At 44.7% G+C, this 25,962-nt stretch overlaps 3 protein-coding genes across 4 annotated transcripts in view; 2 read left to right on the top strand and 1 right to left on the bottom strand.

Moving 5' to 3' along the window:
- Positions 1–4,081, top strand: part of SLC26A5 (solute carrier family 26 member 5) — a 37,879-nt gene extending 33,798 nt beyond the window's left edge. The window contains exon 19 of the mRNA XM_081956702.1: positions 1,556–4,081. Within this exon, the coding sequence (XP_081812828.1) occupies positions 1,556–1,686 (131 nt within the window). The 3' untranslated portion in view covers positions 1,687–4,081. The remainder of the gene's footprint in view (positions 1–1,555) is intronic.
- Positions 4,082–5,586: 1,505 nt separating this feature from the next.
- Positions 5,587–22,473, bottom strand: PSMC2 (proteasome 26S subunit, ATPase 2). Its single transcript, XM_081958419.1, has 12 exons — positions 22,257–22,473; positions 20,252–20,289; positions 17,711–17,792; positions 14,777–14,876; positions 13,739–13,870; positions 13,109–13,181; positions 12,895–12,990; positions 11,535–11,699; positions 9,626–9,713; positions 8,235–8,437; positions 6,418–6,514; positions 5,587–5,919 (listed from the first exon to the last, which is right to left on the bottom strand). Exons 1-12 carry the CDS (start codon positions 22,324–22,326, stop codon positions 5,762–5,764), a joined length of 1,302 nt encoding a protein of 433 aa, XP_081814545.1. The 5' UTR covers positions 22,327–22,473; the 3' UTR covers positions 5,587–5,761.
- Positions 22,474–24,654: 2,181 nt separating this feature from the next.
- The window catches only part of DNAJC2 (DnaJ heat shock protein family (Hsp40) member C2), a 31,566-nt gene continuing 30,258 nt past the window's right edge, over positions 24,655–25,962 (top strand). Inside the window, exon 1 of one of the 2 annotated variants that reach the window (XR_014175724.1) lies at positions 24,655–24,830. Coding sequence is in view for 1 of the 2 variants with exons in the window: in XM_081957359.1 (XP_081813485.1) it covers positions 24,773–24,830 (58 nt within the window). In the remaining variant the exon portion in view is untranslated. The remainder of the gene's footprint in view (positions 24,831–25,962) is intronic. The other variant, XM_081957359.1, reaches the window with a different exon arrangement.

The following is a 25,962-nucleotide window of genomic DNA, read 5'->3' as shown; positions in this document are numbered from 1 at the left end:
TATCTTTAACCACTGAGCCTTTGCGCTCCCCCTCTTATAAAGAAACTTTATAAACTTTATAAAGTAGAATAGTGTATAATTTCAAATCATTAATTCCTGTTACATCATTGTTTTCCTAATCTTTTCCTGTTTTTTACTAAATAGTTCTTCTTTTGTGTAGTTTCATTTGTAGAGGCTGAGTAGCTGGAGAGTAATACAGGGAGACCAAAATTGACCCCAAAATGTCCATTGCTACTTGAGACATCTGTGAAGTGAGTTTTGCCCCGTTTAACGACCTTTCTTGCCACAGTGTTGAAGCAAATCATTGCAGTTAAGTTCATAACAAGGTTGTTAAGTGAATCTGGCTTCCCCATTGACTTTGCTTAGTCAGAAGGTCTCAAAAAAGGGATCACATGACCCCGGGACACTGCAACCGTCATAACTATGAGCCAGTTGCCAAGCCTATGAATGTAGATCATGGGGATGTTGCAACGGTCGTAACTCTGAAAAATGATCATAAGTCACTTTTTTCATTGCTGTTGTAAGTCCGTACAATCACCAAGGACTACCTGTACAGGTAGTCCTTGACTTACAACAGTTCATTTAATGACTGTTCAAAGTCACAATGGCACAAAAGTAACATCATTTTTCACACTTAGGACCATTGCAGCATCCCCATGGCCACGTGATCAAAATTCAGACACTTAGCAACTGACCCACACTTATGACCGTCAGTGTCCTGGGCAGGGATGAAATCCAGCAGGTTCTGACAGGTTCTGGAGAACCGGTAGCGGAACTTTTGAGTAGTTCGGAGAACTGGTAGCAGAAATTTTGAGTAGTTCGGAGAACCGGTAGCGGAAATTTTGAGTAGTTCGGAGAACCCGTAGCGGAAATTTTGAGTAGTTCGAAGAACCCGTAGCGGAAATTTTGAGTAGTTTGGAGAACCGGTAGCAGAAATTTTGAGTAGCTTGGAGAAGCAGTTGCACAAAGTTTGAGTAGTTCGGAGAACCAGTAGCGGAAATTTTGAGTACTTTGGAGAACCGGTAATGGAAATTTTGACTAGTTCAGAGAACTTGTAGTAGAAATTTTGAGTACTTTGGAGAACCGGCAAATGCCACCTCTGGCTGGTCCCAGAGTGGGGAGGGAATGGAGATTTTGCAGTATCCTTCCCCTACCATGCCCACCAAGCCACGCCACGCCCACAGAACCGGTAGTAAAAAAAAACGAATTTCACCACTGGTCCCAGGTCATGTGATCCCCTTCTGTGACCCTTCTGACAAGCCAAGTCAATGAGGAAGCCAGATGCACTTAACAACGGTGTTACTAACTGTAACAACTGCAGTGAACAACTTTGGCACAAGAGGTCGTAAAACGAGGCAAAACTCACTTAACAAATGTCTCACCTGGCAACCAAAATCCAGGGCTCAATTGTGGTCATAAGTCGAGGAGTACTTGTATAAGGGGCTCTTAAATGGATACCTGACTCTTGATATCATATACATGCCTGAAATATGTATGTATGTATGTATATATTTCGCAATATATATATATATATATATTGTTTTATTCTCACCAGGTTCTGTTATGGACAATCTTGCTAAACTGCATTTTTTTGAGAAAGCATCCTTACGAGAGTTGTTTTTTCCAAGCATTCACGATGCTGTTCTCACCAGCCAGATGAGGGGCTTCTCTTCCACCTATCTTTAACTCACTCCTCCGCCACTGAAACCAGTTGGATCTATTTCCAAAGGGCTCCCGTAGACATTTACTTAATTTGCACAGATGACGGAGCCGAAGACTAGCCACTAGCTACGGGTAAGGTGCGTGTCTGCACCCACGCCCCAACGGCCCGCGTTTCCCTGCCAGCCTCGCGGCCCGAAGACCTCCGAAGCCTTAATCCTTTCCAACGTTGTTACCTTTTCATGGAAATTCACAAGCTGTGGAGGGCGTGTGGGATAAACGCAGATATTTGTAGAGCACGGGAAGGTTTGTCTGTTTTGGGCCGTTTTCTTTCGAGGAACGGGCCAGAAAATATGAACCGCGCTGCTATTTGAACAGCGCATTCCCGTGCAAGAATTGGGTTGGACGTGGAAAGCAGCGCTGGGTGGATGGGTGGGTGCAATTGTGTGTTGTATGCATGAGAGATGCTGCTCTTAACTTGAAAATGCAAGCTGCGTTTCCAGATTTTCGATCTAGAAATCAGTGGGTTTTCGTCCGATGAACTACTAAGGATAAACATTTTTTTGCAACCACGAGGACTTTAGCTCCGTTTTATAAATTATTATGAATCAAGTAATAGATCGTTTTCACAAAAAGGAGGCTCCTGTACTGACCCAACGCTTAACCTTAAGCAAGGCATATTTAAAATTAGCTAGGAATGAACAAGACTATAAATAGTGCAACTAGTTAGGCAAGAGAGAGAAAAAAAACCTAGCACCCAAAATCTACTTTTTACACCTAAAGCTAACTAGGCATAGTTACTGCAGCAAGCTACAAGTCGTCTGGAAAGAAAAAAAAACTGAAGAAACGGCGTTGAGGATCCCGTTGGATGTATTTTGTGCGCACTGACACATCTTGAAGCCACAAAAAAAGACTGTTCTAAAAATCTCACATCACTTGACTCCCGAGGAAGTTGGTTTCTTGAGTCAATTCGCAACGCAATGTGGGAATCAGTGAACAAGCATCGCAATTTATGTCCCATTATGTCCAGCAGTTGGTTGGAGTGATGCGGTAGCCTGGATGCGGTAGCTCTCGCCTCACAATCAGGAGGCTGTGAGTTTGATCCTAGGTGGAGGCACAATGAGACTGTATCTGCTGAACAAAACTCCACATTCGCGACAGGTACGGCATCCGGCCAGTAAACACTTTCTTAGCTCCATGCAGCTGCTCAGACTCCACCCCGCAAGGGATTATGAGGCCGTTAAAAGATGATGTCCGGCGGTTGGTTCCCCAAAAATCTCTTTTGTTGACTAGAATGCAGCTCGATGCCCTATGCAAGTTTTATTTCAAAAGTGCTTCCTCTCAGGTTGGTAAAACAGGGTTGGGACACGAAGCAGCTGAAAATAAAAGACTTTGAATGGAGGAATTGAGCAGATAATTTGATTTCTCCAACCAGACTTAATAAGCCTTAAGCATCAAGGGAGATTCCACTCTCCCCTCTCCAAATAGTTCCTGCCTTTCTGCTAACGTTGCCAAACTGTTACTGTCCTGTTTTAGAAGATTATTATTATTAGGTAAACAGGTTTCCTTCTTTAGTATGTTTAAACCAGAGGATTTCTGTGTATCTATCACAGGCTGTTTACATCCGTGCGTTTCTTATCTATTGTTATGAAGCAAACCTGAAATATGAAACAGCTGAAGACAAAAGCTGTTTCATTTAGCATCAGTTTGCAAACTGATTAGAGGGACGCAGTGCCTCAGTAGCTAAGATGCTGAGCGTGTCAATCAAAAAGATTGGCGGTTCGAATCCCTAGCGCCGCATAATGGAGTGAGCTCCCGTTCCTTGTCCCCGCTTCTGCCAACCTAGCAGTTCGAAAGCACCTAAAAATGCAAGTAGAAAATAGGGACCACCTTTGGTGGGAAGGGAGCAGCGTTCCGTGCGCCTTCGGCGTTTAGTCATGCCAGCCACATGACCACAGAGACGTCTTCAGACAGCGCTGGCTCTTCGGCTTTCAAACGGAGAAGAGCACCTCCCCCTAGAGACGGAACAACTGACACATATGTGCGAGGGGAACCTTTACCTTGCCAACTGAATAGAAGTTTCTAGAAATGAAATGTAAGTTATTTAGGCCACCCCCCACTTTCATGGTTGCTTCTTAGCGATGTTGTGCAAAAGGATGTGGGACTCCTATCTGTTCCTTTTGCAGCTTATGTGGATTGCTAGAGTTAGCATAGAAAGACCCTGTGATTATACCGGTTAATCATTCTGGTATTTTTTTTGCAAGAGCTCGACTTTTTTGTGGGAGTGACTGCATTGAGGACAATACATTCTATCGACTGCCCGTTCTGGCGAAGGACCTGTTGCATTTTTTATAACCAGACGTTTCTTTCAGATACGAGTCCAAAGTTAAAACCTCTAAATAAAAAAGAAGGTAAATCTTGACCTTTCACTCTGTCGTTTTTAGAAAGCTGATTCATTCATTGGTATGGTGACAAATCTATAGTAGGTTGGGCCTTCACTGCTTCAACTTGTCAACTCATAAAAGTTCCATGGTGAGAAAAGGGGGGGGAAGCGCATTCGACGCATAGCTTTGGCTAGAGTCAGATCTCTGATTACTACAGCAGGCTTGTGAGGGCTGCACTTCGTTGGGAGAATGTGTTTTATGACACAGACTGAGGGGAGGGAAGAAACAGGGGCAAAGTTTAGCCATAATTTAAATGAGGTTAGATCTGACTGCAATGGGGGTATTGCCGAAATGGTGCTCCTAATAAATGACTGGTTTTCTTTTGAAACTTGGCTCGAGGCTCATGAATCAATTAGGGCATCTTTCGGAAACCTGACACATTCATTGTTTCCAACGGGTGTCCAACCTTGGCAACATTTAAGACTTGTGGACTTCAACTCCCAGAATTCCCTAGCCAGCGTGGAATTCTGGGAGTTGAAGTCCACAAGTCTTTAAAAGTTGCCAAGGTTGGCCAACCCGGACTTACAATAAAGCCACCAACCAGGATACAATACCACCTTATTCCAATTCTTAACTTCTCATGCTCAGTTTCTTCCTTTGTTAAAAATTAATTTCATTGCTCCAGCATTAAATGCTCTAGTCTTCAAACCAGCTGGAAGAAGCCATCTTGGGTGCCACTTATTTCTGTGCCGAAAGCTGTAGGTCGAGGCTCTTCTCAAAAGTGTTCCTGGCCTGAAGCTTAATCTAAACTTAGAGGTTTACATATAATTTAGCAAATGTAGCAATAGCGCTTAGACTTATATGCTTTACAGCTCTCTCTAAGCAATTTACACAGTCAGCCTCTGGCCCCCAACAATCTGGGTCCTCATTTTACCCACCTCGGAAAGATGGAAGGCTGAGTTAATCTTGAGCCTGGTGAGATTTGAACTGCCAAATTGCAAGCAGTCAGCAGTCAGCAGCCAGCAGAAGTAGCCTGCAGTACTTGCACTAACCACTGCGCCACTGTGGCTCACTAGCAATAGCAGTTAGACTTGTATACGGCTGCATGGTGCTTTACAGCCCTCTGGGTAGTTTATAATCAGAATATTGCTCCCAGAAATCTGGGTCCCCATTTTATTGACCTTGGAAAGATAGAACACTAAGTCAACCTCAAGCTAGTCAGAATTGAACTCCTGACTGGGCAGAGTTTGCCTGCAATACTGCATTCTAATCACTGTGCCATCACTGTTAAGATAGCAATAGCACTTATTACCGCTTTACCGCCCTCTGTAAGTGGTTTATAGAGTCAGCATATTGCCCCCAACAATTTGGCTCCTCATTTTACCCACCTTGGAAGGATGGAAGGCTGAGTCAACCTTGAGCCTGGTGAGATTTGAGCTGCCAAATTGCAAGCAGTCAGCAGAAGTAGCCTGCAGTACTGCACTCTAACCACTGCGCCACTGTGGCGCAATTTAGAAAGTAAATTAAACAAGAAGCATTAAAAGCCGGGACTTGGATCTCTTTATTGAATATCACAATAAAGCTAAATGTTTACACTAATAAAGACAACCACGTAAGTTGGAATGTCATTTTTTAAAATCTTCTACTAGGTCCAGCTACAACACGATACTCCGCAGAAACAAACTCGTCTTCTTGAGGCTTATCCGAAAGATCCAAGCTTAGTTGTAGGTCATGTATCGAGGGGTCGCGCTGAATTTGGCGTAGGACTTGATGACTTTGTTCACCGCATCCAGGAAGTCCTTCTCGGTGGCAATTTTCCGCCTCGCTCGGATAGCGAACATACCTGCCTCCGTACAGACACTGCGGATTTCGGCACCTGGGGGGTGGGGGGGAATTTAAAAATGGGATTTAAAAACAACCTGAAGCGTAATAACAAAGCACGCGAGAGCGCAACCGACAAAAACTATAATGATAGGAAAGAGCCATGGTGGCGCAGTGGTTAGCATGCAGTATTGCGGGCAAACTGCCCATGCAGTTCGATCCTGATCGGTTGAAGGTTGACTCAGCCTTCCATCCTTCCCAGGACGGTAAAATGAGAACCCAGATTGTTGGGGGCAACAAGTTGACTCTGTAAACCGCTTAGAGAGGGCTGTAAAGCAGAGCCCCCAACTTTTGGGGGACCTGTTCCGTGGAGACAGGTTTTTCTGGGAGGGGGGTGGGGGCTTTGGCTGCTGCCTGCATCCCACGGGCAGCCCTGTTGCTGGCATGTCATGGACCGGTGCTGTTCCACTGACCGGGGATTGGGGATCCTTGCTGTAAAGCACTATGAAGCGGTATATAAGTCTTGAGTGCTATAGCTAATATTTTAACTTACCAGTGCTATTGGGACACAGCCGAGCCAGCAATTCGAACCTTATGTCTCTTTCAACGCTCATGGAACGGGCATGGATTTTGAATATATGAGTTCTTCCCTAAAGAAAAAAGAGAAAGAAAGAAAAGAAAAAAGAACCAGGATTTGGTTATGAGAAGCATAGCTGAACTAACAAGTTCAAATAAATAAATAAATAAATAAATGCAAAGGGGTTTAGCAAATGTTGAGCTCCATTAAAGGCAGGTTCTCCTGGCTCAGATCAAGACAACTTGCCCTGCTCTTCCCAAGAAAGGCAAGACAGAGGGGTTTTGAGCATGCCGTTGTGTACAAGTGAGGATGAGTAGTGCGGTGGCCTAGAGGGGGAGCTCTCGCCTCACAATCGGGAGGCTGTGAGTTCGATCCTAGGTACAGGCAGATGTTTCTCCTTCTGGGCACAATGAGACTATATCTGCTGAACAAAACTCCGTATTGGTGACACGAAGGGCATCCGGCCAGTAAACACTCTGCTAGCTCCATTCAGTTGCCCAGACTCCACCCCACAAGGGATTATAGGGTTGTTAAATGATGACACAGATGATTGTGTGCAAGTGAAGAATGGAAAACAGATCAGATGGGGGTGGGGGTATGTGGAACAACTATGTGAGAACCAGTTTGGTCAAAGCACCAGGCTAGAAAGTGGGAGGCTGTGAGTTCAAGTCCTGCCTCAGCCATGAAGCCAATTGGGTGACGTTGGGCCTGTCATTCTGTCTCAGCACCAACCTACCTCAAGAGTTATTGTGGGGAAAATAAGAGCATGGGGATTATTGGAAATGTTTACCATCTTGAATTATAAGGAATAAAGGTAGTCCTCGACTTAGGGCAGTTCCATTTAGTGACCGTTGTTACAGCGGCACTGAAAAAAGTGCCGTTTTTCACACTTATGACCGTTGTAGCATCCCCATGGTCACGGGATCGAAATTCGGAGGATTGGCAACTGGTTCATATTGATGACATTTGCGGTACCCCCGGGGGTCACGTGATCAGCTTTTGCGGCCTTCTGACGAGCAACATCAAGGGGAAGCCAGATTCACTTAACAACCGGGTTACTAACTTAACAACTGCTGTGATTCACTTAACAACATTGGTAAGAAAAGTCATACAATGGGGCAAAATTTACGTAACAAATGTCTCTCTTAGCTATAAAATTTTGGGGCTGAATTGCAGTCATAAATCGAGGACTACTTGTAATAATAAAGGCAGATATCAATAAATAACCAATGGCACGTTCTACTCTTATTATCTCAGACTTGTGCGAGATTCTTAAGACGGAGGGAGAGAGAAAGACAAGCTCAAAAGTACTCACACCTAAGCATGGAATGTCCGCCATTCATCTGAGGAAATTTGTCCTTCGAATGCGAAAAAAAATGCTAACTTGCTACAAAAACATTTGGTCCGGTTTGCACTTTTTACGAGGTACACAGCTCAGAGATGTTAATATGAAGTCTTTTTTCACCCAAAGTCACTCCGTTCCAATAAATATACAGGTAGTGCTCGACTTCCAACAGTTCATTTAGTGACCAAAGTTACAAAATAAACTGTTTTTCACACTTATGACTGCCACCCCCACGGAGAGATTTATATTTGGATGCCTGACAAGTTGTTCACATGTAACAAAGGTGGCAAGAACTGTCGTCAAATGGAGCAAAACTCAACAAACATCTCACTTAGCAACATCAATTTTGGACTCAATTGGGGTCGTATGTTGAGGACTACCTGTATTGATATACCATTCATCATTGTCATCACCGTCATTATTATTTAAGAATTAAAGCATTCTAAACCTCCAAATCCGGTAGGCTAAATTCAATCTTCCTATCTAATCTTCCAGGCCTCATCAATGCTGGATCGAGGGTATCCGGCCTGTTGGTTGCCATCAGCACTTTGATATTCCCTCTCGGATCAAAGCCATCGAGTTGGTTGATCAATTCCAGCATTGTGCGCTGGACTTCATTGTCTCCTCCGGCCCCATCATCGAAGCGAGCGCCTAAAAATTAAAAACAAGCACTTTGGAACAATATCCTGATTGAAGAGGTGAACTAAAATCCAGGCAAGATTTTGATCCCGCACTGTCGACACCGATTGCTGGTGCTGGTTATTTTAATCAGAGCAACTTCCAGTTGATGTCGCGGCACCTTTCAGACACAGGAGAACGGGGCTCCATTCCCTGTGCTGAATTTTCCTTTTTGTGGGCTCCGTGAGGGGCCAAAGCCACCCTATAGGGGTGGTGAAGCAAAGAGGGGCAACCTGCCCCTCTTTGTCAAGGAGAGTCGCAGCTCTCCTGTAATCCCCTGGTTCACTTTCCCTCTCAACCACCAGAAGAGGAGGCAGCCAAAGCTAAAGATGGCTGCCACAAAGCTGGGACAACCGATGACCATCTGAGACTGGTGCTAGAGCGAAGCAAGTGAACAGTGCCTGGATCTGGGGGAGAGGTTATTTTTAAAATCAGACCAAGGGGTAACTATCCAGAGAAAGAGAAGGGGAAAGGAAGCAACACTTCCCCCAAAGATGCTTTTTTAAGAGGCAACTGGACTTTCCTGTTTTTCTTCGAAGACGTTTCACTTCTCATCTGACTGGAGGGTGGGGAATGGAAGGATTTATAGTCTGGTCATTTGCATTCTTTTTAGAGAGTCATTGAAGCCACTTGGAGGTTTATCTGTGTCCTCAGGGTCGCATCAACGACTCTCCAAAAAATGCAAATGACCAGCTGCAAGACATGTAAATTCTTCCATTCCCCACCATCCAGTCAGAGCTGAAGAAGCTTCTTGGATGAGAAGCAAAATGTCTCCAAAGAAAAACCAGAAAAGTCCAGTTGCCTCTTAAAAAAGCACCTTTGGGACAACCATGACATGGATGACTGAGAATCTCCATAGACAGAAGCAGAGTTTTATTTACATCATTAAAAACAAAGAAGAATCACAATGTGTCTAGGAGATTCAAGAAATTCAAATAAGCATGAAGATTTATTGCAAGCTTAAGTTCTCTACAAGAATGTGGCCAAGCAACTATTAAGGGAAAAAAGAGCGGGAGATAAGAGAGGCATTGGACTGAGATCTCTTGTGGGTGTGCAGGGACTCATGACTTATGATTCCTCCAACCCCTCTCTTGGGCTCATCCTGGTCATCTCCCAGAAAATGTTGTATGAAGAACTGAAGAAATATATGTCAACACCAACCTCCAATAGCATCAATTTCATCGAAGAAGATGAGGCAAGCTTTTTTAGTCCTTGCCATTTCAAACAGCTCCCGAACCATTCGAGCACCCTATAAAACCAGAAAGGAGGAAAACGTGAATATGTGTGTGTGTATATATGTGTATATGCCACTTACAATTTCAAAAAATGGATCCCGCATTATTTTTCTTGAACCAACAGAATTGCTTGAGATCATTTCCAAACAAAGTTGCACTTGTTGCAGAATCCCCACATCCAACATGAAGATCACGATCATCAGAGATGGAAGGGACCTTGGAGGTCTTCTAGTCCAATGCCCTATTCAAGCAGGAAACCCCATACCATTCCAGACAAATAGCTTTCCGCAGACTCTTCTTAAACACCTCCAGTGATGGACCACCCATGACTTCTGAAGGCAAGGCATCCCACAGGTTGGAATTTTCATGTACTTAATAAATACGGTTTTGAGTACAGGTGTTCAAAAACGATCATTGTCATGAAGTTCCAGCACTCGTCATTCAGTCATACAGCAGAGCAGACAAGGGGGAGGGAAAATCCATCGAAACAAAATCACATTCTATAAATAGAGAACCTGTAACATTCTGCACCAGTGAGAAAACAGAAAGATGTAGATGATCTCGAGCAGTGTTTCTCAATCTTAGTTGCTTGAAGATGGGTGGACTTCAACTCCCAGAATTCCTCCAGACAGCATGGGATTCCTGGGAGTTGAAGTCCACCAAACAGGCAAGGTTTGAGAAACGCTGATTGAGAGAGTAGCCCGTTGTGGCCTGCCAGCAGAGCTGGTGGCAGACTCGGACAGTGAGGAGGTTGGGGAGGAACATGGGCCAGTCTTGGAGGCTGGGGAAGCCTTTGATGGGTGCTCTGCATCAGAGGCAGAGACGGGGCCAGGGCCGTCCAACAGTTATCAGCTGCCTTCGGAGTCGGAGATCAATGGGGCAGAAGAACAGCTGGAGCCTGTTCCCAATGTGCGCATGTGCAGAGCTGCCAGGAGAAGGGAACTGCTAAGGAACAAGGGCTGACTCGGGAGTAAAGGCACAGGTGGACGGTGAATGACCCCTCCCATAGGGAATTAAGAGGAACGAAAGGGGGAAAGGGAGTTTGCAGAAGACAATTAGTTTGCAGGATCGCATCCTGCCCCATACATCCCTGCGACCGATTCGCTCTCACAGAGAGGGACTCCTCCGGGTGCCGTCCACTAGGCAGTGCCAGTGGGCGATGCCCAGGAGCAGGGCCTTCTCTGTGATGGGCCCGACCCTCTGGAATGACCTCCCCCCGATATTAGAATAATTACCAATCTCCGCTCCTTCCGTAAGAAACTCAAGACCCACCTGTTCAACTTAGCTGGCCTGGCCTAACTGTAGTTTTGTGTCCCTCTAGCCTGTATTTTAAATTTTTAGGGGTAGGTTTTTTTAGGTTGTTTTAATTTTTAACTATACTGTACAGCCTATTATTTAATCTGTTTTTATGGGTCTCTAAAAATATTTAATTTTTGTATATTGTTTTTACTGTGGTCTGTACACCGCCCCAAGTCCCTTTGGGGAGGGGGGCGGTCTATAAATTTAATAAAATTAAATTAAATTAATAATTAGTGTGAAGATTTGTTCGTGACTCTCCGGGACTCCTTGCTAAGTATTTTCTGGCACAGCGTGGCGTTTGGAAGATATCGGCCTGGCAGCTCTCCAAGCCTGATAAGGTCTGTGGTTATAAATCTACCCTTGAAAGACTTGCTGGATGTGAATGAGAGGAATTCACATTAGCTTAATAAAAAAGGGCGTTTTGTCAGGACAAGGAGTCTGCTTCGTGATTTGGTGAGGCCAAGGACAGAACATAGCCAAGCATTAAATACAACAGAATCCAGCTTGCAAGGTGTTCCTTTGGTGTTCTCCATTACCTCTCCCACGTATTTCTGCACCAGCTCAGACCCAATCACGCGGATGAAGCAAGCATCCGTCCTGTTAGCGACAGCTCGAGCACAGAGAGTTTTGCCTGTCCCAGGTGGGCCAAAGAGAAGGACGCCTTTGGGAGGTTCAATCCCAAGATTGACAAATCGTTCTGGCTGTAATCGTAGGGGGAGAAAGAGAAAGAGAAAAAAAAACGCCAAAGAATCGGGATTAAAATCTCTAGAATGGCCACGATTCCATCACCGACTTCTACCATCCAATACACCGGAGCAGAGAGCTTGCCAGGAGGAGCCAAAAACTGCCGTAAGGTTATTAACTGAAATGCTATCAATGATCACAAACCCTATTCCGTCTTTAAAGAAATGGAATAACCAACTGAGTTGGCAAAAATCTTACCTACAGGTAGTCCTTAACTCACAACCATTTGTTTAGTGACCGTTCAAAGTTACAACGGCATGGGGGAAAAATGACTTATGACCACTGTTCACACTTCTGACTGTTGTACGATCCCCCCCCCCCCCCATGGTCACATAATCAAAATTTGGGTGCTTGGCAACTGGCATGTATTTATGACTGTCCTGGAGTTCATGTGATCACAATTTGTAATCTTCCGACAAGCCAATTTAATGGGGGAAGTCTGATCTGCTTAACAACGGGAGTGATTTCCTTAACAAGTCGGAAGTCAATGCTACTTTTTCTTTTTTTCCCCCTTCTCTTTCCTCACCTCTCTTTCCCTTTTCCCTCCCCACTGCTTTCCTATTTACTTTGTACTTTGTATTTCACATTACTTTATAACTCAATTAAAAAATGCCTAGAAATAAAGAAAGATGGTTGGCAGTGACTTTGGGCTTCTTTCTCCTTGCAAACCAACATTAGTAGCCAGCCACCAACTTTGGCATCTAAACCTGTTTTGTTTAGGAGAGGGACAGAGGTAGGTTTCACACAATTTTACCGCCAGTTCATTGTGCACCGAAAATGTGAGCGTACGGGCATGTTTGCTTCTCTCGCACGCCTTCTGCACATGTGCGCGCCCTTCCGTGCATGTGCTTTGCTCGCACGTGTGGCTTGCACACATGCGCACAGCTTAGAGAAAACGTAGTTAAATAGGATGGCACAGAGCCGGGGCGGGCCCAGGGCAGGTCCACCCACAGGTCGTCACTACCAGTTCACTTGAACCGGTCCGAACCGCCTGAATACCACCACTGGAGAGGAACAAGCCGCTGGGCCTTCTAAAGATGCCCAATAAACAAGATGCAGAAGGAGCATCCACAATTTACGCCTTTCTGCTGGCCGAAGCCGAGTTTATTGCGTAGTCCAATTTAAAATTGAACGAAAAAGTTTCATCCTCACGTGAAGCAAGGGGGTCTCCACCACCTCTCTCAGCTTCTCGATCTGCTCTTTGCATCCTCCCACGTCGCTGTACGTGACATCCGGTTTTTCCTCCACCTGCGTGAGAAAGCAGAGGTCCGTCAGGCAGTCGGAAATCTCGCAGATTCTTCCGGGTGAAAAACCACCGATGGGAAAAGTTGTCGAGAAACCAAGAAGAATCAAGAGGTGTCTTCACCTGCATCATAGTGACCGTTGGGTCGATCTTTGGAGGTAGGGGGATGTGGATCTGATATTTGTTTCTGTCCACGCTGCATAAAGAAATGGAAAAAAAAAACTTTTGTTTTGAATATGTCTTTTTTAAAGCTCAAAACATCCCTCTGGCATGTTAAGAAAACGACGGCATGCAGAATATTGACATACTAACAGAACATAACTAACTGCATGGCAAACCATCTGTCCAGGTTCCAAGTAACACCCCCAACAAAAAGACCAATTGGTCGGAACCCATGCGTGTGCCAGAAACCGGAAGATCATCTTCCTGGCGCACGCATGCGCACTGGGCAGCTGCTCTTCCAGTTTCCGGAACTCTCGCGCATATGAAGACCAGCTAGCCAGCACACCGGAACCCAGAACAGCAATGGGCGATGGCTCGCATGCCAGGAGAGATGGCTTTGCGTGCCACTATGGCATGCGTGCCATAGGTTCGCCATCTTGGATCTATACGATGCTTACAGAAATGACTGCCACTTCCAGCTAAATGTTTCAATAATTATAAAGCTGGGTTGCATTTTGCACCTCAACGAGCGTAAGAAAACAGAGGGAGACGGTAACTAGTTCAACCCCAGGGAGAGTAAAGTCAACTCACCCAACTCTCATTCCTTCTTCAATGTCGGTGGGGGCCACTTGGTCACTGAGATCCACCACAAACTTGGCAAATTGTTTAACATTGATAATATACTTGGGGTCCTCCGAATCCGCGTTGATTATCTTTGTACACCTAATCCAAAGAGGAAAGGAGTCGGTAAAACAAATCCGGTTCAACCTGCTAGCATTCAGCCAAGTTTTTATTCTTCTTCAAATGGTTCGTTGCATTGGTCAGCCAGGTGTTCAGACTGGATTCGGCATTTTTGAGCACCTATCAAGTCCTTTCTAAGGACCTGGGGATAAGTATATGTTTGACAGTATTAAAGCTATCGTCACAGGAATAAGTGTCTACTGTCCAGTTGGTGAATCCAGAAAAAGAAACTCCTGGGACATTATTTTTTACCAAGAGTATAAAACTTTACTGAATAAACCACATTGGCACAGAAGAAGCAAAACCAGCTCTGCGTTTCCCGTGCAAAAGCAAGCATAGTTAATTCCCCGTTTTCTCTACGGGCCACTTACAGTCCATGAAGTCCACCAATCACTTCTGTTCATTTTGTTATGTGAAACAGCCAGCCATGCTGGGACAGCTACTCGGTGGGTCCTTGAGATGCTGGCAATGTCTCATGGAAGCCGACGGATGCTTGGATACCATTCTCCCACCCTCCCAATACACACACACACACACGTTATTGTTAAATTGCGAGCGAAGCAAAAATGTAGGTGAAAATACGAGTCAGTCTTGACAGTAAGCTGTTCTGAACAAAGCTGAGAATAAGGGAATATATCTGCTGAACAAAACTCCGCATCGGTGACAGGAAGGGCATCTGGCCAATAAACACTCAGCTCCATTCAGTTGCCCAGACTCCACCCACAAGGGCTTATGGGGGTCATTAAAAGGAGATGATGACTTAAGATAATTTCACTCTTCAACAAGAAGGGTTATACACAAAGGATTGAACGCTCTTCCTTTTGATAAGAGCTTGGCTAAATCACTGACTGAATTAAAAAGTTGTTATTTATTATGGTTATGATATACCTGGCCACCTGTAGCGGCTGCTCGCTTTGAAGAGTTTGTTTATCAGCAGCTAAATCCCACAGGGCAGGTGGTGCCAGGCCAGTATCTGATTCTTTAATGCCTACAAGGGGGAAAAAAAACAAGGAGCCATTTTGCCATATAAACCAACACAATATATATTCAAGCATTAGCTTACTGCAGCAAATTTACAACTTGCAAGTCAACTCAAACGGGACAGAAATAAATCTTCTTTTAAAGCAGTGCTTCTCAATTATTTTCTGTCATGCCCCCCCTAGGAAGAAGAAAACATTTCACGCCTCCCCCCCCCCCCGCGCGACTGTAAATAGTATAATTTGTCTATAAAATTGTTATAAGTACACCTCTGCATAACATAGCACACCGGTCTTTCCTCGTCTCCCACCGTAGTCACATGCTTTCTTTCCTCTTTCCCTCTTACTTGTCTATCCTTCCTTCCACCCTCCCTTCCTCCTTCCCTTCCTTCCTGCCTCCCTTCCAGTTCCCTCCTTCCTCTTTCCCCCTGCCTGCCTGCCTTCTTTCCTCTTTCCCTATCCTTCCTTTCTCCCTCCCTCCTTCCCTGCCTCCCTTCCAGTTCCATTCTTCCCTCCTTCCTTCTGCCTCCTTCCTGCCTGCTTGCCTTCTTTCCTCTTTCCCTCTTGCTTGTCTATCCTTCCTTCCTTCCACCCTCCCTTCCTCCTTCCCTTCCTTCCTGCCTCCCTTCCAGTTCCCTCCTTCCTCTTTCCCCCTGCCTGCTTGCCTTCTTTCCTCTTTCCCTATCCTCCTATCCTTCCTTTCTCCCTCCCTCCTTCCCTGCCTCCCTTCCAGTTCCATTCTTCCCTCCTTCCTTCTGCCTCCTTCCTGCCTGCTTGCCTTCTTTCCTCTTTCCCTCTTGCTTGTCTATCCTTCCTTCCACCCTCCCTTCCTCCTTCCCTTCCTTCCTGCCTCCCTTCCAGTTCCCTCCTTCCTCTTTCCCCCTGCCTGCCTGCCTTCTTTCCTCTTTCCCTATCCTCCTATCCTTCCTTTCTCCCTCCCTCCTTCCCTGCCTCTCTTCCAGTTCCATTCTTCCCTCCTTCCTTCTGCCTCCTTCCTGCCTGCTTGCCTTCTTTCCTCTTTCCCTCTTGCTTGTCTATCCTTACCCCCTCCTCCCTTTCTTCCCTCCCTCCCTGCCAGCAGCTCCTCCAGCATCCCAGCTGGAAGCAGCAGCACAACAGTCGCCGTTACCAGGGGCAAAGGGGTGGCGGTGGCAAGATCGGGCGACCGCCGCCCCTTTGTCCCTTCCCCAACAGCGGCTGTTGCGCTTCCGCTTCCAGACGGAATCCTGGCGGTGGAGCTGCTGGCGGGGAGGCGAGCTACCTGCATAAAGACGCCGCCGAGGGCATGGCAGAATATATCCCGGCTTGAAGTGGCAGCGCTGGGGACTGCTCAGAGACTCATCAGAGCCGCGGGCTGGAGCTGTGCAAAAAGTCTGCTTGGGCTGGGGGGGGGGGGGGAAGGGAGGGAAGCCTGGGACAGTTCCCTCCCTCCCACCCCCGCCCGAGCAGGCTTCTTGCACAGCTCCAGCCTGCGGCTCCAATGAAAATCCACAGTCCGAAGTGCTGCCACTTCCAGGCGGGATATATTATGCCTCGCCCACGCCGCCGCCGTTGCACCCAGATGGAAAGGGAGCCTTCACGCCCCTTTACGGAGCCTCGCGCCCCCCCAGGGGGGCGCGCCCCACTATTTGAGAACCGCTGTTTTAAAGTCAAGGCTAGAGTAGGGTCAAAAGAAGGGGGGTCTCCAAATTTGCCCACATTAAAAGACTTGGGGACTTCAAATCCCAGAATTCCTCAAGCCTTAAAATGGGCAAATTTGGAGAGCCTTGGTCAAAAGCGATGGTGGGGAATTTTCTATGGAGATTCTTGCTGGGAGTTTTTCTTTTCAGTGCCAACATTTCCAAGACGTTTAAGCAGGGGTGGGCTTCAAAAACTTTAGCAACGGGTTCTCTGTTCGGTGGCTTGGTGGGCGTGGCCATGGTGGACGTGGCCTAGTCAGCCTCCTGCACCATAGCAAGGGGTGGGGTGAGGCAGTGTTTTCACCCTCCCTGGGCTCTGGAGGCTTTTCTCGAGCCTCCAGGAGGGCAAAAACGGCCTCTCCCAGGCTCCAGAGGCTCTCCGGACTTCTGGGAGGCACGTTTTCCGCCCTCCCTGAGCTTCCGCGCAGGCCCTATACTTACCCGTATTTTTCGGAGTGTAAGACGCACCTTTTTCCCTCAAAAAAGAGGGTGAAAATCTGGATGCGACTTATACACTGAATACAGAATTTGTGGCCTCCCAAAACTCCAACCCCTTTGCAAAAATGGCCGTGCATAGTCTTTTGGAGACTTCCAGAGTGCTCCTGGGGGCTTGAGAGGCAAAAATGAGCAAAAAATGGACTGTTTTTTGCTAGTTTTTTCCCCTCCTCCGTCCCCAGGAGCACTCTACAAGCCTCCTAAAGACTATGCATGCCCTTTTTTTTGACAAAAACTGGGCCCGTTTTCACAAAAAACGGGCCGTTTTGGGGAGGTCTGCAGGGTGCAAAGAAGTTTTTTTTTAATTTGCCTCTTCAAAATCTTGGTGCGCCTTATACTTCGGTGCGCCTTATACTCCAAAAGATATGGCACCTGGCATCCCAAACAGGCCGCGTGGAGACTCCTGGGAAGGGCAGGGTGGGCGGGGCCAGCCATGGGTGGGATTTGTGGGTTCGCGGAACTGGGTAGTTGAAGAAATACTTTCATTTGTTTTTAGTTTTTTCTCTTTAACCTTCCTTCCCCCCTTGTGAGCTTTTCTGGGGACTTGACACAAACGACAGAACAACCCTTAGGAAATTCAGCACTCGGGAACGACTGCCCAGGCCAGCATCCGATAAGATTACTGCTCTTAAAAGCACTAAAAGAAATATTTTTTTTTAAAAAAAAAGTACCTGTGAGTTCGTTAATTTTCTTAAGCAACTGTTGAATGTCATCTTCCACTTGTTTGATTTGCCTCGAGTAGGTGCTCTGGCCCTGAATTTGAAAAAAAGATTTACGGAGTTTGAGGGAAATGAGGAATATTTCGGTCACAAAGGTGGCAACTGTTCTTTATTTTTTTTCCTTTGAAGACGTTTCGCTTCTCATCCAAGAAGCTTCTTCAGCTCTGACTAGATAGCTGGGAACGGAAGGATTTTTACCTGCAGACAGCTGGTCATTTGCATCCTTTTGGAGAAGTCGTTGAGGCGACCCTGAAGACAGACAAACCTCCAAGTGGCCTCAACGACCCTCTAAAGGGATGCAAAGGACCAGCTGTCTGCAAGGAGTATAAATCCTTCCATTCCTCACCATCCAGTCAGAGCTGAAGAAGCTTCTGGGATGAGAAGAGAAATGTCTTCAAAGAAAAAACTAGAACAATTGCTACTGGAAAAAAAACACCTTTGGGACAACCGTGACCTAGAATGATTAAAAATCTCCACAGACATTTGTGTTACAACCACCTTATACAACCTATCCAAATTTCTGTGATTTAAGACTATCTTTACTAAGTTGATCGCCGTCTAACCCCGTTCAATTGCAAATGGTTCTTTTTCCCAGCTTCGACCCTAAATATTAAGGAATAAAGCTAAGACCTCCTGCGCTGAACGCAGGCGCTGCATGTTTCAGCTTCCATCCGTTTATTTAATGCTTATTAAGACCTCCTTTGTTTAGAATATGAATGTAAGAATATGATTTCGTAACGTTTTCCAGCAGGCATTATCAAAAAGTTCAAAGGAGTGGTGCAATGGCCTAGAGGTGGAACTCTCGCCTCACAAACAGGAGGCTGTGAGTTCAATCCTAAATAGAGGCAGATATTTCTCTCTCTGGGCACAATGAGAAAGTATCCGTTGAACAAAACTCCTCACTGGCAACAGGAAGGGCATCCAGCCATTAAAACACTCTGCTAGCTCCATTCAGTTGCCCAGACTCTGCAGGGGATTATGGGGTTGTTAAACGAAGATGATGATTATCAAAAAGATCAAAGCTCATGAGGAAACTAAAGCATATAGACTTAGAAAGGTAAACACAACCTTCACTAAAACTACTGGAAGCCACCCAGAGTCGCTTCAAAATGAGATGGGTAGCAAATCAATTTCATAAATAAAGAAATAAATAAAAATTGCAGACATAGTGAGTTCTACCCCTTTCTATGGCACCTGAACAGGACTTTGGTATTAAAATCAATCGAATCATTTCTAAAGAAAAACAGTGTCTTATGGTAGTCACGATCTGCTAGGCAAAATGACAAAGAGTGTAAATCCCAGATTTATCCGGAAAGATTTTAGATTTCATGGATTAAACAGAACGTTATGTCTATGTTTTTGAACATGCATCATCCAGAAACTCACTGCAAGAATCTTTGAACCATGTTGAATTTAGTAAAAGACCATCTATATTTAACGGTCTCTTCTTTTTTACTAGCTGGATACCTGTGCTTTGCAACGAAACTATGTGATCAGGTAATGCAGGAAAAATCTGGTTCAATCCATTGGCTCAGTTGTGGCCGGTGATTGAAACAGATAAGAGAATATCGCTCCCGCCACCTTGAGTCCGGAAGCAGTTCCATAGATGGAAGGCTTAGACATTTTGTTGAGGTACCGACATTTAGTATTGTAAGGAGCCCCAGACCGCTCCTGAGTGAAGGAGTGGAAGTCTGCCAGTTTGAACTGAGGTAACGGAATGTGAGGTAACTGGCAGTTGGAACAGAGTTCTTTTCAGGTGGGAAGGGGGAGTAGAACTCCTTAGCTTCAGAGCATCTTAATTACTGTATAGGAAATACTAATTATCTGATGGTCATTTTGAAAAATCCTTTCTTAGCGAGCACCTAGAAACCAAGAGGAACATATGCACCAAATTTCAAGTTTGTAGGCTTACGGTTCTGGAGATTTCGTGATGATGCATGAGTGGTATTTTGTTTTTATATATATAGATTCCTCTTCTAGACTCCAACTACAATTCTCTGTGTGTCTACAGTATGTATAAAAGAAAACTCAGAGGAAAATATTCTATACCTCTGAAGTTGGAAAATGAACAAAGAAAACATATTTGACAAACGTATGTTTCTGATCATACATGTATCAACCAGATACTCACTACAAGAAACTTTGGACTATATTTAATTACTTTTTCTTAGTAAAAGACTGTCTTTTTAAATTCCTCTTTCCCCTTCTAACTACAATTCTGTGTGTGTCTGTATATAAAAAATACGCTGAGGACAATACTCTATGCACTTAAAGATAAAAAGTGGACCAAAACATATTTAAGACTTAAAATAGGGCCTTTAAAAGGTCATAAAGCATTTTCTCAATTAAAGTTACCAAAAAAAAGTGTTACAAAATATGAATGTGAATATTCCTCTGGAAACTGTATCAATTTGTTTAATGCAGATGCTTCCTAAATGTTTCATTATGACCAGTTCTTAAAGTAATGCTGGAAATGCTACATGGAGTACTTACATAGGTTTTCAACAGGGCGATATCACCTTCATCCAAAGCTGAGAGACATAACAGAGTTTAGAAAAATAAAGAAATGACGTTTTACTTACAACCTTAAAGAACAACAACAACAAAAATCATTGAACATTTAAACTCAGTTAGTGAGGACTGACCCACTACCTCCGCTGGAAATTTTAAAAAATAAATAAATATGCTCTACTAATGGCAAACAAAACAGAGGTTTTTTACATTATTTTAGCATCTTGAGATCTTCTCACTTTTGCCAGGAATAAGACAATAAAATTATGAGGGTCCTTGGTGATCTTTGAGCTTGCTCGTTTCCTTACAGATGTTTCACGACCCAAACTAGGTAACATCATCAGCACTGATTATGTTACCTACTATGGTAATGAAACGTCGGCAAGAAAAGAAGCAAGCTCAGAGAGCCTCTCATTTCAACCCTACAAATGTTCTCCTTTATTGCCTCTACGTCTGTCTATCTGTCTGTCTATCTATCATCTACCTACCTATCCATGTATCATCTATCCACCACCTATATCTCTCTACTATCTAGCATTGATGATGTTACCTAGTATGGTAATGAAACGTCTACAACAAAAAAAAACAAGTAAGTTCAGAAGAGCACCAAGGACTCTTCTTGTCTGCCCTGAACTACACATATTCTCTTTTATTGCCTCTATATCTATCTGTCTGTCTTATCTATCTACTTACCTACCTATCCATGTATCACCTATCCATCACCTATCTATCTCCACAATCTGCTATCTAGCACTGATGCAGTTACCTAGTATGGTAATGAAATGTCTGCAAGAAAACAACCAAGCTCAGAGAGCACCAAGGACCCTTCATTTCAACCCTGAGCTAAGAATATTCTCCTTTATTGCCTCTTATCTCCCTCTCTCTCTCTCGCTATCCACATCTACCTACCTATCCATGTATCATCTATCCATCACCTATCAATCTCTACTATCTACTTACTATCTAGCACTGATGATGTTACCTAGTATGGTAATGAAACGTCTGCAAGAAAACAAGAGCTCAGAAAGCACCAAGTACACCTTATGTCAATCCTGAGCTACAATATTCTCCTTTATTACCTCTATATCTATCTATCCATCCATACACCCACCTCCCTATCCATGTATCCATCATGTATCTCTACTACCTACCTACTATCTAGCACTGATGATGTTACTTAGTATGATAATGAAACGCCCGCAAGAAAACAAGCAAAGAGCACCAAGGACCCATGTCAACCCTGAGCTACAAATATTCTCCTTTATTGCCTCTATATCCATCCATCCATCCACCCTCCTATCCATGTATCATCTATCCATCACCTATCCATCTCTACTATCTACTATCTAGCACTGATGATGTTACCTAGTATGGTGATGAAACGTCTGAAGGAAAACAACCAAGCTCAGAGAGCAGCAAGGATTCCTCATGTCAACCATGCTACAAATATTCTCCTTTCTTTAGTACAGTAAAATTATGCTGTACGCCCCAACCTCTCTCTAGCTTTGTTTCTCCCCTGATGCAGTTTTGAACTACCATCCAACCCCAACTCCAACAAGGTTTGAACGGAGTTGACGGTTCCCTCTGCAGGACGAGAGTTAAAAGTAAACACGGATTTAATTCTATAAATGCCTTTCGTTTTTCAGCTTAGCTAGCAAATCTCAGCTTTTACATTTGGGGCGACTGGCATGATCCGAAGGAGCCCCGCCAAAGCGTCTGGATGAATGGAAACGCTTGTTTCCATTACCCAGCCTCTTTGGCCGCATTCACACAACACGCCAGACCCGTGTTTAGGCTATTTCAACCCACTTTCTAAGAAACCGAATCACAGACTGGCTTCCCACCACACGTGAAGCAGCCCAAGCAAGCAAGCTTGCCGTGCACGCATCTTTAGGGACCCGACCCGGTTATAAAATAGAGTCGTGTGAACGCAGCCGCCTTATAAAGGAGCCCGGGTTACGCGTTACGCCTGGGTGAGACTCTTTACCACGGATAGGCTTGTCCTCCTTCTCCTCCTCTTTGGTTTTGCGCTGATCGGCCCCCAAATAATCCGGCATCGCGGCTTCCCAACGGCCGGCTCAAACCCCGATAGCCAAACCCGGTTTATTCCTCGGTCGCTCTGATGCACATGCGCAAATGTTCCCGAACCTGCTCTTGCATTACGCAGCACCTCGCCTTTCTTTCCTTCCGCGACTGGGAGGAAACGTCCCGCCGGAAGTAACGAGCGGGGGAAGCAAATGGAGATCGGACCTACTCTATGATCCTCCTCCTCTCCTCCTCCTCCTCCGTTCCCCCACTTTCCCTGGACAAATGGCAGTTATGCTATTTAATAAGAAGATAGATAGAACTTGATAGAACTTGATAGAAGATAGAAGATAGAAGGAGGAGGAGGAGGAGGAGGAGGAGGAGGAGGAGGAGGAGGAGGAGGAGGAGGAGGAGAAGAAGAAGAAGAAGAAGAAGAAGAAGAAGAAGAAGAAGAAGAAGAAGAAGAAGAAGAAGAAGAAGAAGAAGAAGAAAGAGTGTGTGGTTGTGTGCCTACAGAGAGAGATCTTATTAACTCAATGTGCTCTTTCCTTTTCATATTTTAAGTCATCAATGCCTTTCAGAGCTTCCCTCGCTTATATAAAGTAACCAATAACAGATTGACAGAGTTGGAAGGGACCTTGTAGACCATCTAGTCCAACCCTGCCGCCTGTATCTAGATACACAGCACACAATTATATAGTTGCGTGCATACACATATGTTTTAGTGTATACAGGTAGTCCTAGACTTAAGACCACAAGTGAGCCCAACATTTGATGTTGCAAAGTGAGACATTTGTTAAGTGAGTTTTGCCCCATTTTAGGACTGTGCTTGCCACAGTCGTTAAGTGAATCACTGCAGTTGTCAAATTAGGAACCTGGGTGTGAAGTGAGTCTGGCTTCCCCTTTGACGTTGCTTGTCAGAAGGTCACCTAAGGGGATCAGGTGACTCCCAGATACTGCAACTACCATAAACATGGACCGGTTGTTAAGCATGAGAATGTAAATCGTGACCGTGGGGATGCTGCAATGGTCATAAGTGTAAAAAACAGTCATAAGTAACTTTTTTCAGTGCAGTTGTAACTTTGAATGGTCACTAAGTGAACAGTTGTAAGTCAAGGACTACCTGTGTGTGTGTTGGCTTTGCTTTTAATACAATACAATACAATAGCAGAGTTGGATGGGACCTTGGAGGTCTTCTAGTCCAACCCCCTGCCTAGGCAGGAAACCTTATACCATTTCAGACAAATGGCTATCCAACATCTTCTTAAAGACTTCCATTCACAACTTCTGGAGGCAAGCTGTTCCACTGATTCATTGTTCTAACTGTCAGGAAATTTCTCCTCAGTTCTAAGTTGCTTCTCTCCTTAATTAGTTTCCACCCATTGCTCCTTGTTCTACTCTCAGGTGCCTTGGAGAATTGCTTGACTCCTTGTTTGTGGCAACCCTTGAGATACTGGAAGACTGCTATCATGTCTCCCCTAGTCCTTCTTTTCATTAAACTAGACATACCCAGTTCCTGCAACCATTTTTCATATGTTTTAGCCTGCAGTCCCCTCATCATCTTTGTTGCTCTTCTCTGCACTCTTTCTGGAGTCTCCACATCTTTTTTACATCGTGGCGACCAAAACTGGATGCAGTATTCCATATATATATGGAGAGAGAGAGAGAAGGAAAGAAGGAAGGAAACAAAAATAGAAAAAGAAATAGAAAGAAATAGAAAGAAAGAATACACACACACACACACACACACACACAGAGGGGGAGGGAGAGAGATCATATAGAAAGATAGAGAGAGGGGGAAAGAAGGAAAGAAAGAAAAATAGAGAAAGAAATAAAAATAGAAAGAAATAGAAAGATGTGTGTGCGTGTGTGTGTGTGTGCGTGTGCGTTTGTGTATGTATGTAGAGAGAGAGAGATCCTATAGAAAGATAGCGAGGGGGAAAGAAGGAAGGAAATAAAAATAGAGGAAGAAATAGAGAAAGAAATAAAAATAGAGAGAAAGAAATAGAAAGGTGTGTGTGTGTATAGAGAGGGGGGGAGAGAGGGAGGGAAGGAAAGAAAAAGAAAAAGAATATATAGAGAAAAAAGAAAGAAAAATATATAGAAAGAATAGATAGATAGAGAGAGAGAGTATATAGAAAGAAAGAAGAAAGAGAAAGAAAGAAAGAGAAAGAAAGAAAGAGAGAGAAAGAAAGAAAGAGAGAGAGAGAGAAAGAAAGAAAGAAAGAAAGAAAGAAAGAAAGAAAGAAGAGAGAGAGAGAGAGACCGCTTTCCTGCAATCACTCCCTCCCCACTCCATCAACCTCCCCCGCCCACCCGCGACCTCGCCTGCCCTCAGAAGGGAGGGAAGAGAAAGCCGCGCTGACCTTACGACCCGGAAGCACTGCCCGGGCCCTTCCACGCGCCGGCACCTGGCAACCCGTGAGCAGGGCCGAGCGATCCCGGCCAGCCCAGCCGTTGCCGACGCCGCCGGTCGAGATGCTTCGCGAAGCGCCCGAAGGACAGGCCACCGCCGTCACCAGAGCCTTGTCGGCCGGTACGTGCCGCCTCCGCCCGCCGGTCGCTCACCCGGGCAGGGGAGGGCGTGGGGGGGGGCGACGCGCGCTTGGGACCGGGGATGCTGTCCGTGCAGCCTGGGCTCTGGGGGGGCGGAGGGGCGAGGGTCGGGGGGCTTCTGGGCAGCGCTTGGTCTTCCGGGTGGGGGTCCCAGGGCTGCTTCCCTCCTCCTCCTCTCCTTGTCTGCTGTTGAATTCTACCCTGTTGAATTACAGGGCCTCTCCGATTGAGGAGGTCTTGGGCTGGCCTTGCCTGGAGAGGGATAGGAGACCAAGAGGAAATCCATTGGGAAGGAGGTGGGGAGCAGCCCCTTCCCCACCGGTATTAATACATTTATATGTTGTCTGTCTATTTGTCTATCTGTCTGTCTATCTATCTATCTATCTATCTATCTATCTATCTATCTATCTATCTATCTATCATCTCTATCATATATCAATTTCTCTGTATCTATCTATCATTTATTATCATCTATTTATCATCTGTCTACATATCATATCTATCTACTATCTCATCTATCATCTCAATCTGTCATCTCTAATCATCTATCCTCCATCCATCATCAACATCTGTCATCTATCACCAACTTTATCATCTATCTTTCATCAAAATGTCATCTATAAACTATATCATCTCTCTCATCTCTTTATCATACATCAATCTCTCTATCATGTATCTATCATTTATTTATTATCATCTACTGTATCTCTCTCATCTGTCGATATAATATCTCTGTATATCTAATCTATCATCTCAATCTGTCATCTATCTCTAATCCTCTATCCTCTATCTATCTACTATCATCAAAATGTCATCTATAAACTACCATCTACCATCAAAATCTGTCATCTATCATCAACTGTTTATCCTCTCTCTCTCTCTCTCTCTCTCTCTCTCTCTATATATATATATATATATATATATATATATATATATATATATATATATATATATATATATATATAATCTATCTCTTTCATCTGTATATCAACTGTATATCTATTTCTTTCTATATATATCACATGTATCATCTCTATATCATCTGTCATTTATCACCCATCTATCTATATCATCCATCTATCCAGTTATCTAGCTAGCAAATTCATTCGCCC

The sequence above is a fragment of the Natrix helvetica genome (assembly GCF_964273705.1).
Source record: "Natrix helvetica genome assembly, chromosome: 6".
Lineage (NCBI taxonomy): Eukaryota > Metazoa > Chordata > Lepidosauria > Squamata > Natricidae > Natrix > Natrix helvetica.
The sequence above is the reverse complement of the archived record's forward strand: the minus strand, read 5'-3'. Positions and strand labels throughout refer to the sequence as shown.